The following is a 12,859-nucleotide window of genomic DNA, read 5'->3' as shown; positions in this document are numbered from 1 at the left end:
GCAGTTGAGTTTTTGTTTTTTAATTTTGAATTTATTATCTTTATTGTATTGTTTTGTGTTTTTCAAAACTTTGTACCTACGTCATATAATATTTATACCATGTATATGAAATATACCAAGGTATACTAAGTTTAGTCCCAAGTTTGTAACGCTTAAAAATATTGATGGCACCAACAAAATTTTGGTACAGGTTTGATAAAATCACCAAAAGTGAGGTCGAGTTCGTAAATGAGCAACATAGGTCAATTGGGTCTTGTGAACCGTTAGAGATAGAACAAAAGTTTAAATGTATCATCACTGTTTACCCGTGAGGGTGCAAATTAGGCGCAAATTGTATAGTATGATTTATATGGGAATATCAGTTATGTATGTGTGACATGAATGTATGTGTAATGTGTGAAGAGTCATCAACACTGTCTTTACATGGCATTTCAACAATTAACTCAGTCAATTGTTTGTTTTCACTTGTTTTTAATTGAATTCGGGATAACAGTAAACTTATTATCAAAAATTTAAAAGTACTATGATTAAATATAATAGACAAGATTAAAATTATTATTTAAAATAATTTTTATGAAATGATTTAAACGTTTGTTTGTTTTTTTTAATCCAGTTAAATGTGTTATAATTTCTCTCAATAAATTATTGTTGTTTTGATATTGAAATAGTGTTGGGTGTTTATTATTGTTGTGTATATGAAAGTGTGTTTCGAAATTTACATACCTTTGATTTTTTATATAAATAAACAACAGTTTCAATTTTTTTTTATATATTTATTTTTCTGTATAATGTAGGAAAAATTTCGTTTTTTATTTAAAATATTTTTGTTATGTACGCTTTTTTGTCGACTACTGTGCATTTTTGGAGATTTTTCGTACCTATACTCGATGGAATTTTAGTATTTAAATTTTTAATATTATTTCCTTTACTTCTCGATTAAAATATCCACATAATACAAATTTTAATCATTTTGAACCCCCGAACTTAAAAAAGGGGTGTTATAAGTATGACAGCAATGTGTGTGTGTCTGTATGTTTGTCTGTCTGTGGCATCGTAGCGCCTAAACGGATGAACCGATTTTAATTTTTTTGGTTTTACTTGAAAGGTAATTTAACGGAGAGTGTTCTTAACTATGTTCAATCGAGCTTAGGGTTACATACCCGAAAAATCTAAAAAATTGGCGATGATCTTCAAAACCAATTCAGTTTGGAAAAGGCATGATATATAATTTTAACATATAAATAATTACTATGGAAATGAATGGTCAAATAAACCTGGCTCAATTCATTTCGAAAAGTGAAATGGTAAAATAATTAGATAATTCAAAAGAACAAAGTCAACAATTAAAATATTTCCAACAATTGCTTCCAAAAAATGACAGCTCTCTAAGTATCCTTTTCTCATCTGATGTCCTTGACCATCATTTTGATATTGATTTAAGAAGGAGTGTTATAAGTTTAAAGTGTTTATCTGTGCGTCTATGTGTTTCTCAGTGACATCGTAGATTCCAAAAATCGGTTTACAAGAATTAAATCGCATTTGTCGGGGTTTTTTAAATTTTGTAAATTTTACTTGTATTTATTCTTAATTGTTTAAGTATTAAGTACAACAGTCACATTACCTTAAATTAAAATGCTTAATAAGAAAACATATTTTAACCATCTTCTTTTAATTATAACACCTCATTATCAAATTCCATATTATGCAATTAAAAATAGCAAATATATTTTTTTTACAAATATACAGATAAAATATTTGAAATAATATTAATCATAAATAAGCCAATAATAAATTTCTACACTTCTTCGTGTAGTTCGTTGTCCTTCATTTGATAACGTTTTTGTAGTATACGATTAATTCTATATTAAGAGAGGCATTACATGTTTTTGATAAAAAGTCATATAGTTGCAGAAACACTAAAAACCGTCAAAGTTTTAAAAATTTTAACAGTAAGTCGCATTTGAATGGAGTTTTCGGCAATCAATTCATTTGAGCGTCAGAAAATTTGTGGCCTAAATTGATTTATAAGAAATTAAAAATATACAACTTGCATCAATAGTTATGCATTTTATAATTGCATTTTTAATTAACCGTAAATATTCTAAATTTACAATTCGGTTAATATGAAAATGATTCCAATATTGTTACACGGGGGTTTTTGGGGTCGCTGAACACGAATATTGCATCAGAATTGACCCCGGAGATACTGCGGTTCAGGGTAAACGATATCTCCGTCGTCTCCTGAAGTTTTTGGGAAATTCGTTATATAATCTCGACCCCAAAAACCCCTGGGTAACGAGTTTGGTTTGATTATATAACGAATTTCCCGAAAATTCCAGAAGACGACGAGGATACCTTCTACCCTGGGTACCAGATATCCCGGAGACTTCTGATCCAATATTCGAATATTCGTGTTCACTTTAGTATTTTAAAAATGAATTTTTTATAGTAATTTTGATAAAATTAATTTTTTAAACGATCCAGTATCAATACCACTAATCAAACTGCGGTATGGTTTACTCATCAAAATTGTTGTGCTCTTTCCATATTTATTGATAATAATAACACTGATAGTAACATAAGGAAATATATGTAATGCATTTTGATTTAATTATATTAAATACCTCAAAAACACGTAATCTTATGTATGTGAAGCATTTTATTAACTTCCCAGAGGAAGTTAATGTAATGGGGCCGATTTTTAAAATCTCCCGTTTTACATATTTCCGCAGTTTCAAGGCCGCAATATCCGAATTCGTGGGTTTGTTCGGATTTTTTCGCCTCGATTGCGTATTTAAGAACTGAAAGAGAATTTTCAGCAGAATTAACTGAGCCGTTTTTTAATGGTAATAAAAAAACTGGAAAAAACTGAATAAACAAAATCTGAAAAATGGATAAAACACATCATTTATCTATGGCGATAATGATCATTCCAGCATAAGCTGAAGTACATGTTCGAAGAATAATCTATGAAGGCTAACAAGACCTTTTTTTATGTCTTTCCCCCCTCTGGGAAGTTAGTCGTGTGGAATACAGGGGTCGCACTCACACGACTTCAGAAGCACACCGAACATGTAATGCCAATTTTATACTTTATATTAAAAATTGAAGGATACAAAATTAAATCAAAAAGTTAAAAGAGATTAAATTGTACAAACACTATAATAATTTGTATCCTGCAAAATTTGTGAATTAATTAATGTCTCTGGTGTAAAATAAACGATTCAATTTCCTTAATTATAATTGTTTATTACAACGGAGCTTTTAATTATTCTTATTTGCATTTTTGACATGAATAGATAGAATTTATAGCAAACAACACCATGTTGGACATCAATAAATAATTATTAAAAGACATAATAATAGCAAAGCCGAACCCACGATTTCTTACATCTCTGCGCGCCTGAAAGCCATCAAATACCTGTTCTGTGAATGAAGTTTTTATTTACTGACTTTTCTTACGTTTAATTTCAATGGTTTAAATGTCCCAGCGTGTGTGGTAAAAGGAAAGTTTAAAAGATTATGAAATGTATTGTGTATATTATTTTTCTATAATTTGACACAATTAAAATTCCCACGAAAGTTATTATAAAATAATAACTACCGTATGCTAAATAGAAAATTTAATTAATTATTGTGCTATTATATGCATTTAAAATAAAATGCGAATTGCCACATAATCGAATAAAGAAGTTAATATTTAACTAAGCAGTCAATAAAATAAATTGCATATTGTTCAAAAAGAATAAAAACAAAGATATTTTGTAATTTTTGTAATCGAGTTATTTAATAATACATTGACAAACTGTGGGTATGGGTGTGTTGCTTCTTTTGATGCAAGAAACCCATTTCTGAAACTTGCCAATGTATAATTGATCCTGTGTTAGACGAATTTGTCCTTCCAAGAATGTCCGTTGATTCTATTTAATAAATGTCGAAAATCACGATCGTTAAGATTTTTATCTTTGAGGTACGCCAGCATGCGTCCCTACAATTTATTCAAAATAAAAATAAAATTTGATATATAATTTGATTTTGGTATTAGGATTTCGATTAGTTAAGAGCAGGGTCGCCGATTTCTCTACCAATTGTTGACCGATTTTGAAAAATAGTTTCATCAAAATCGGTTCAGTAGTTTTTAAGATTTTGACTTATTCATGTAAATAACGCACTAAGAAAAACCTAAGCTTACTAAAAAGAATAAATAAAAAGTCTAAAATTAGAATTGAAGAACAATAGACAAAAAAGTAAAAAATAATTGATCACAAATTTGAAAAGTATGACTCAAATTTAGTGAGATTACATACTTAGTTTATCAAAATTGGATAAAATTTGGATGTGATAGAGCAAAATTAAATTTTTTGGATTCTGATGACGTTATAAAGACAGCTATCACTTTTGTGCTTAATTCCGAGAATTTGATACTCCATAATTTGAATAAATTAAAAAAGTTTATCAATTAAATGTACTCTTTAAGGTGAAATGACAAGATTATGGCGACTCCCCTATTTTGCCTTATGTTAAATACTATCAGTAGGTATACGAATTTTTATTAAAATCGTTATAGAGCCGATACCGAGATATTTAAGGCGCAACCTAAATACTTGCTATCGGTGCTATGTCCCGTCGTTATGGCCTTGAAAGCACGCCAAAATAAGAATGCTTTGAAAAAAATTTGTTGGCATTTTTATAATCATTTTTGTTTATTTTGAGGTTTCGAATAGTTTTGATCTGTATCTAAAACAAAAAATACCAATGCCTTATTTCTTAACAGATTCGTAACGGTATACGAAGTTTTAACACCTGAAGCTCCGAAGAAGACTGTTTCCAGCTACATGTATTTGCTTTGCATTTTACCATTCCCTTGATTATAATCATTTTTTCGAAAACCCCGGTACATTACTTACACCTGGATTATACCGTTAATTTTTCAACGAACTTTATCAATTAGAGAAATTAATGTTTTAATTTTTAACTAGCTAGTAATAGCTAATGGATATTGAATAATGAATTTTGTTTGTTTGATCACTATTGTTAAAAAAAAAACAAATATAAATTAATTTTGTAATTGAAAAATAATTTTGTATGCGTGCAATCAATTTTAAACATATATATACTTGCAATCAATAAAAAAATGTTAGGTGTATAATAATATAATTTTTTATTACAAAATAATTTTGTTTTATTAAAATATTTTCTTTCTTTCCTTCTGTTTTTCTTTTATTTAAGCTTTAACACCTTTGGTACAATTTTTAGTGACGGCAAAACCGACTCGAACGAATTTTAAATAGATAATAATCGTTTAAAAGAGTTATTGGAAAGTTAATAACAGGGCCGTAACGATATCGACTCTAACAATTCTGATGAAAATTCGTATACCAATATAGTATTTAACATAAGAGTAAAGGCAAAATTGGGAAAAGTCATATTACATTCAACTTTTATCCAATTTTGATAAACCAAAAATGAAATCTTCCTAAACTTGGGTCATACTTTTAAAATTTGAGATCAAAATTAACGTAGCTCTAATATATTTCAAGAATTTAGACTCCTAGTCCCGGAATTAAGCACATAAGTGATAGCTAGCGAAAAACTAACATAAAAGCTGAAAAAAATTACCCAAAATTAGTGAGTTTCAAAAAAAATTATAATAAGATCGGGTCCAATTTGCCTGTGTTATCAAAAAAATCTAATTTTTTAACTTTATGGCGTCATCAGAATCAATATAATCTAATTTTGCTCTATCACATCCATATTTTATCTAATTTTGATAAACTTAAGTATGTAATTCTACTATATTTGGGTCATATTTTTCAAATTTGTGATCAAAGTTAACCCAGCTCTAATACGTTTCAGAAATCTGGAGTTTCGTCCCGGAATTAAGCACACAGTTTGAAAAACTGACATCGAAGCTGAAAAGAATGACCCAAAATTAGTGGGTTTAAAAAAAAACAATAAGATCAAATCAAATTTGCCTGTGTTATCAAAAAAATCCTATTTTTTTACTTTATGACGTCATCCAAATCCAAAAAATTTAATTTTAATTTTGCTCTATCAACATGTTCTGATATTTATAATATTGTAAATTAATTAGCGCCTTTAACATGATTCTTTACTAACGTTTTCTTTTACGTATAAAATATACTTTTTGTTTTGCGCCTCAACTTATGTTGGGTCGGTGCTGTGTGCCTCCTTTGACACGTCCTAATTACGGACCTGGTTAATCCATATTCGTATTATGTTAATGACTTAAAAGTTCAAATTTCGATATTGATTTTAATGATATCGATATTTTCTACGACTTGATTTTTCTATTAAAATAGACACTAAAATGATGGTAGTTCAAGTTGCAAAATATAGATGTTATGACCTAACATTTCTGTAGGTAATTTAAAATGAAACTTCTTACAACGGAAAAAATTTTAAAATATATGATTGGGACGAAGAATCTATATTTTCAAGTGCTTCTTGTATCATTCGTTTGATTTTTACCGAGAAAACTCTACGTTAAAGGCAGTTGACACTGCTTCCCTAGGCTATCTACCAAACCAAATTAAAAAGTTCACGAAAATTATTTTTAAACCCCTAACTACTGCTGTGGCCACCATATCAATCGAAAATTTCTGTAAAGCAAATATTGTATGTGAAGTTAAGCATTTTTAATTGTTTAAATAATTTCTATTATATTTTAATTAATATCTACTAATTGATATTATGAAATTTTTAATTAATGATCATTTGTGACAATAATTAAAATTAATTAAAATGTACAAGTTTCTCACCATATTATTATATATATTTTAACAATGAATTTTTTTTTTTGTTTCAGGACTCTTGATTCGTATTATGAACTTTTCTCTCTTTGCTATTACAATATGGATAGTAAATCTTATACCACTTATAAAAGGTAAAAAAAAAATCTGTTTTCTTTTATATTATTCCACTAAATATTTGACGTGGAACAGACCAGATGCGATTTAACAGATTCCAGTTAATAATGAATGAGTTTGTCGAAAACTTATAACAGCATTTAGTGTACTCTTGGCCTGATGTAATTATTTTGTAAGTGATTTAGATATCTCGGGGGAAGTTCGACAATAGTACCTACAGAATTTTAGGTTTCATCCCTTAGCCACCCAAAGTTGGGGTGAAAATTAGGTAGGGAGGGAAATTTAAAATTTCACTCCCCACCTTGTTACACGTCATTTGAAAGGTCATAAAATTTGTATATAAAGTATAAGTCTAGGCGACAAGCCACGTAGCGTATAGTCGATGGATGTCCAGAAATCAGTTTTGGTGCTTGGCTAAAAACTGGTACCAAAAATTGTTATTCATAATAGAAAATTGATTGATTTTGACTGAGTTGACGACAAATTACATATAAGAAAACTTTCATTTTTAAAATCAGTTTTAACAAATTATTATTATTAAAAATAGAATTTTTTTTTTAAAACAGTTCAAAAAATGTATACCACATTTTTCTATTTGTAAATAAAAAATTTTATTTCATTTTTTTGACCCACCTTAAAAACAAGCACCTTTACCTATTGAATTCAGCGCTATTAACTATAAAATCATAGAAAAGATTCGGCTGCTGCCAAGAACATCAATCAATAACGAAAATTGTAGTTAGGTTCCAAGAGTATATGTATTATGCTGTACCATCGCAATCATATAAATTTACTTAAATTTTATATTTTATTTACCATCAATTATTAATTTTGATTTACAGGAATGCCAACAATTATCGATGTAGCTCAATTCAACGATACATGGGATTACAAGATAGGAAGAGATAACAGTCCATTGTTAACAAATATTCATAATAGACATCAAATTCCTTCAAAAACTCCAGTAAATTTGGTAATATACTTTACCTTGATAGTTTTAAAAAAAGAAATTAGGCAAAGATGTTACCCATGCGGAGTATGCTTCATTTTTAAACTCGGAACTATTACTTCACTTTCAAGCTAGTTTTTTATTAGGCCAAAACTAAAGTGAATGCAGAAGGTTCCTTCTGTTTATATAGAAAAAGTAGCTATTATAGAAATCTCCGCCCGCTTCGCTGGGTAATATCTGTTTTAAAAGTAAAGGCCACCACGTTATAGCCTTCACCTCCCTTGCTGTAACTTATTCCATAAAACTATTTTATCTTTGCTCTAATCCAGTCAGTAGTTTTCGAAATCATCCAACGAAGCGGACGAGTAATTGCTACTTTTATTTTATTTTATCTTTGGGAAGAGAAGTGTCCAATTTTGGCACAGAATAAAAAAATGTTTTCCGATAATTATATTCTGTAGCAAGCCAAACATTAAACAATACTATTAATAATTAATTTAACTAATTTTTCATATCTTCAGACAGAAATAGCACGAACGCTATGGGATCGAGAACAAGACAAATCCACAAATTTACCTTTATTTTTCGACAAAGCATTAAAATTATTTAACATTAAGCAAGTTGCGTTTGAAGTTGAAAATTCGTTAATGTCAAAAGTTTCTTGTACTGCTTGCCAAGCCGGTGAGTATTTTGATTTATTATTTTTGTTAATGTTTAATTAATCTTTCAATTTCATAAATTGGCGCACAACTTTTCAATTAGAATAACTGGTTGATTTGTGGTGCTGTTTTAATTTTATACCCGACTACAGGCTACAAGATTTTTTTATATATTGATTTATTTGCCGAGGTGTGGTAAATTATGTCCTTCAAGTGATATCATTCACAGCCTTGTAAACATCGTTCTTACAGTTATACAGTACTTTATTTATTGTTTTCTGAAGAATTGTTGCCTAACAAAAAAATTTCCCAAACTTACTTTTTAGGATCACAACAAAACACTTGAAAAAAACTGCTCAAAATACAAAATTCGTGTCAAGGAAAATTTACTATGTATAGATGCTCTTGGCGAGGATGTGAATATCGATTATTTGAAGGATATAATATATAATAAGGAAGTAAATAAACAAAATTCTTTACCCTGCAGTCCGAGTATGGTGTGAATTAAACCAAGTCAGTACCAACAAATTCCTAAAAACCATAAATTGTAAAACGTTATTTCAATTTTAAAGTTGCGCGTGAATAATTTTAAGAAATTTCGTGTTAGTAAAATATTATTAATATGAAAATTTAGGTGCTGGATTATTACAACATTATACAAAGCAAGGAAAATCAGAAAAAGAAATCAAGACAATAATTTATCAATTTTGTACGTCGTTAAAAATACAAACACCCAGAGTATGTGAAGGTATTACCGAGCTGTTCACAGGTGGTGTAGTTTATGTATTAGGCCATAGTAACTTAGGTGAGTCAAAATTTTTTGTATTATTTCTACAAGTTTTTAATTATTTTAAATACTGAAGGTGCATGAGTAAAATCAAAATAAAATATCATTATAAATACATAGTATAATCAATAAACACTGAAAATGAACCTTACCTTAGAATCCTCGAGAAAAGTTGAAAATAAACATTTTTTTAGAGTTTGTTTTTGTATATTATTAGACACGAAAAGTTTTAGACCTTTAGTCCAGAAAATACATTGATTGCAAATAACTTATAAAATATACAAAATAAAATAATTGAGAATCAATTTTAAAGACGAAACATTTCCTAGAAAAGGTCTAATAATCTTTTAGTCTTATCGGTATGAAATATACTCCAAATTAAAGAGCAGGCACTAGACTTTTTAAATGCACTAACTTTTCTGAACGCTTACTCCCTTGATGTTCTTCAAATTTCTTTTTTTTCGCCAATAAAATAAGGATAACGGGATTGGATAATAATTTAAGGATATTATGGTGAAACACGAAGAATTAATATGATGAATAAAACGTTTTATAAACAACACTATTTCACATAGAAGATAAGTTAAATTACACAAATTGACTCACTATCCAAAAGACATGCCTCGCGTAGAGATTAATTACATAGCACAATATTTGTTGGGGCACTACCCGTTGCACATACACTTGGACGAAATGCTTGCTATGACTCCTACTCGAAGAATGCATGTTTGCGCAAAGGCAACAAAAAAATTACTTAATTTAGAAAAAGACAAAAAAATACATAGTTTGACAAAATAGTTTTAATTCACAAATTTTGAATAATATCGAAAACCAGAGTCGGACTCAAGTTAAAGTTCAGACTCCGAATTGCGGCGCTAACACATAGAAATGATTCTCTCTCTACCTACTATTTCTAGGAGTAAACTTATTAATCAGAGGTATTATAGCTAGTAATAGTAATCTTCATGCTTAGTTATCTTAATATTATGATGGAATTGCAAGTATAAATTTTGATTCTTGCAAAAATTGCAATACATCCATACAAGACCAATGCCAAAAAAAGAAAAATACTATGACATCTTAAAGTGTAGTTAATATATTCCGCGTATAGCCTTGCATTTTTGTTAGGCCAAAGCCTATGAGTAATATATGATACAAATGTTTCAATATTTTCTAAATAATAATAGAAATTTGCTTTATATTTATCCCGCCCAATATTATTTCATTATATTTTTCCCGAAAAATTAAATTTTGAATCAATACCTTTAATATCTTTAATAATGTTCATGGTTTTAAATTTATTTATTTTGATGGCAGGACCCAAAGAAATATGCAGTTTTATAATTGGAGATGCTTGCGGTGATGTATATAATCCGTATCATGAATGGAATGTTATGTTTCCACCTGTTCCAAAACCAAAAGTAGCACCAACAGAATTACCAAAAGTGAGTTATTAGTATTATCTGGTAAGGTTCATTATACTAAAACAACCTTGAAATTTTTTATTTAACACAGTTTAAGGTGATCCTTTCCAATATAAACTTATTAAAGTCCACAGAAAAAAGTGCGTGTTTTACGTATTGCATTATTGCAAGTTGCTTTTTGGATGTTTAATAAAGTTTTATTTAAAAATTATTTTTTACTTTTATGTGCATTGTCTAAAGTCAATTCTATTTTTTTTCTAAGAGGTTTTATCTTTTTAGTAAGTCTTAAAGTTTTGATCAAAAATCAATGGATTAACAACTCACGGGTTATTTCAGTTACTTTCAAAATAAAATACTGATATTCCGCGATTTTTATAATTATTGTTTTAGTATAAATTATAATTATAATTATAATAAATATATAATTTTTGTTTTTTTTAATGAACATGATGATAATTCATGGGATCACCTTAAATCCTCAATATGTATACATATATAAAGTAGAAACAATGTCAGATTGCGGTAAACAAATGACAATTTTCTGTTAATCGGATGTATTTAATTAATTTATAATTAATTTATGCCGCAATTATTTTTAAATTTTTTATGTATAAAATTAATAGGGTAATCTTTTTCTAGAGTTAAACAAATTAAACTATCTTTTTAAACTGTTTTTGTTGTTTCTAAAATTTGCCATCGTTTACCTTGGCATGTCTTAGGTCCATACTTGTTTATAGGTCTGTATCAAAGAGGGAAAATTTATACTCGCGAAAGGGAATTCATAAAATACTTCACGTAAAATTTCGACGTTTTGAACCCCTCGCTCTGCTTTTGCCACGGTGCTTAACATTTTTTCTAACCTCCCTAATATAAAACGTCAAAATTAATATGAATTATCACAATTGTTTAAATATGGATCAGGAACTGCAAACGCCACTATTTTAAGACCCTCCTTAACCCTTACTATATTTCGTCCCTCTAGACCGGAAAATACCTCCTCTCTCTAAGTCTTGGTGACGTAAGACAAACTTTCATGAGGACTCATTGTATGTTTTTATAATGGCATGCACTGGAAAGGGCTTAAAATTGGACCCCTGTAAATGTAACTATTCGATCTTTCTTTTTAATACCGATATTTCGATGTATATTTTCTAAATAAAACGTTTTGAGTACGGTGAAAATCAAGATGACGAATCTAAAAAGAAATTTAATATGTATCTTTAGGGCAAATCATTCGATGTGCCTTTTTGAGATCTATATTTTAATGTATAAATATCGGTTGGGCAAGTAACTATTCCTACTTAAAAATAATCAAATCTTAAAACGTCAAAAAAAAAATTAGGCAATCAAAATTATTAGGATTAAAACGGGATATATTGACCATGAATTTGAGCCCAAACCCAACATTTTGAATAAAAACATTTTTTTCATAAATGATTTATATTCCACAGAAGATGTTTTGTTAAAAATCTAGTACCTAGCTTCTACTAAAGTGAAATGAACACTAAAAACATGCTTTTTTGTAAGAAACAAACTTCTTCTCTAAAGTATTATTCCATTTTTTATCAGGTACGACCCCGAAATAACTCTGAACTAAATTCCCCGAACTAAAATTCTGATGTTTTTAAGATGCACCCATTTGAACCCAATAATTCGTGTTGTACTATAGTTTTTCTCTAGAGTTAACTTAGAAGATATTTAGTGTGGTAATGGTTACTGGTCCCTCCGGTATATATACTCTCAAATTATCCTCATTAAAGGGATGAAAAACGAGAGTATGAACATTTAAGCTTTTCCAAGATATCTGCTAAAATAATTTAATGGGCATGACCTTGTAAAAATGTCAAATAAATTTCGATCAGGTTTGCTCTCAGGTAGTCACTTTTGATGTTACTCTTGATCGATAGATCAAATTCAAATATCCATATTTATTTTGACTGAAGTATTTGTTCATTGCAGGTTGGTGCTCCATCATTCAAAGTACTACACTTATCAGATACTCATTTTGATCCATATTATGCAGAAGGAAGTAATGCAGATTGCAACGAACCATTATGTTGTCGTTTAACAAATGGTCCAGCTAAAACAAAAGAACAAGCAGCCGGAAAGTAAGTTTATGGTACAGTAATAACAGTTACAACAATAGAACA

General features: G+C 28.9%; 1 protein-coding gene across 4 annotated transcripts in view; it reads left to right on the top strand.

The window, feature by feature from the left end:
- LOC123297563 (sphingomyelin phosphodiesterase) overlaps window positions 1–12,859 on the top strand; it is a 45,793-nt gene that overhangs the window by 24,288 nt on the left and 8,646 nt on the right. For 3 of the 4 annotated variants that reach the window (XM_044879275.1, XM_044879276.1, XM_044879279.1), the window contains exons 2-7: window positions 6,830–6,907; window positions 7,733–7,863; window positions 8,361–8,520; window positions 9,133–9,303; window positions 10,603–10,730; window positions 12,669–12,817. In XM_044879275.1, coding sequence (XP_044735210.1) covers window positions 6,847–6,907; window positions 7,733–7,863; window positions 8,361–8,520; window positions 9,133–9,303; window positions 10,603–10,730; window positions 12,669–12,817 — 800 coding nt within the window. In that variant the 5' untranslated portion in view covers window positions 6,830–6,846. Of the gene's footprint in view, window positions 1–683; window positions 702–6,829; window positions 6,908–7,732; window positions 7,864–8,360; window positions 8,521–9,132; window positions 9,304–10,602; window positions 10,731–12,668; window positions 12,818–12,859 lie in introns of those variants that run through there. The other variant, XM_044879278.1, reaches the window with a different exon arrangement.

This window comes from Chrysoperla carnea, chromosome 4 (genome assembly GCF_905475395.1).
Source record: "Chrysoperla carnea chromosome 4, inChrCarn1.1, whole genome shotgun sequence".
Lineage (NCBI taxonomy): Eukaryota > Metazoa > Arthropoda > Insecta > Neuroptera > Chrysopidae > Chrysoperla > Chrysoperla carnea.
Note: the sequence above shows the minus strand (reverse complement) of the source record. Positions and strands in the feature narration are given on the sequence as shown.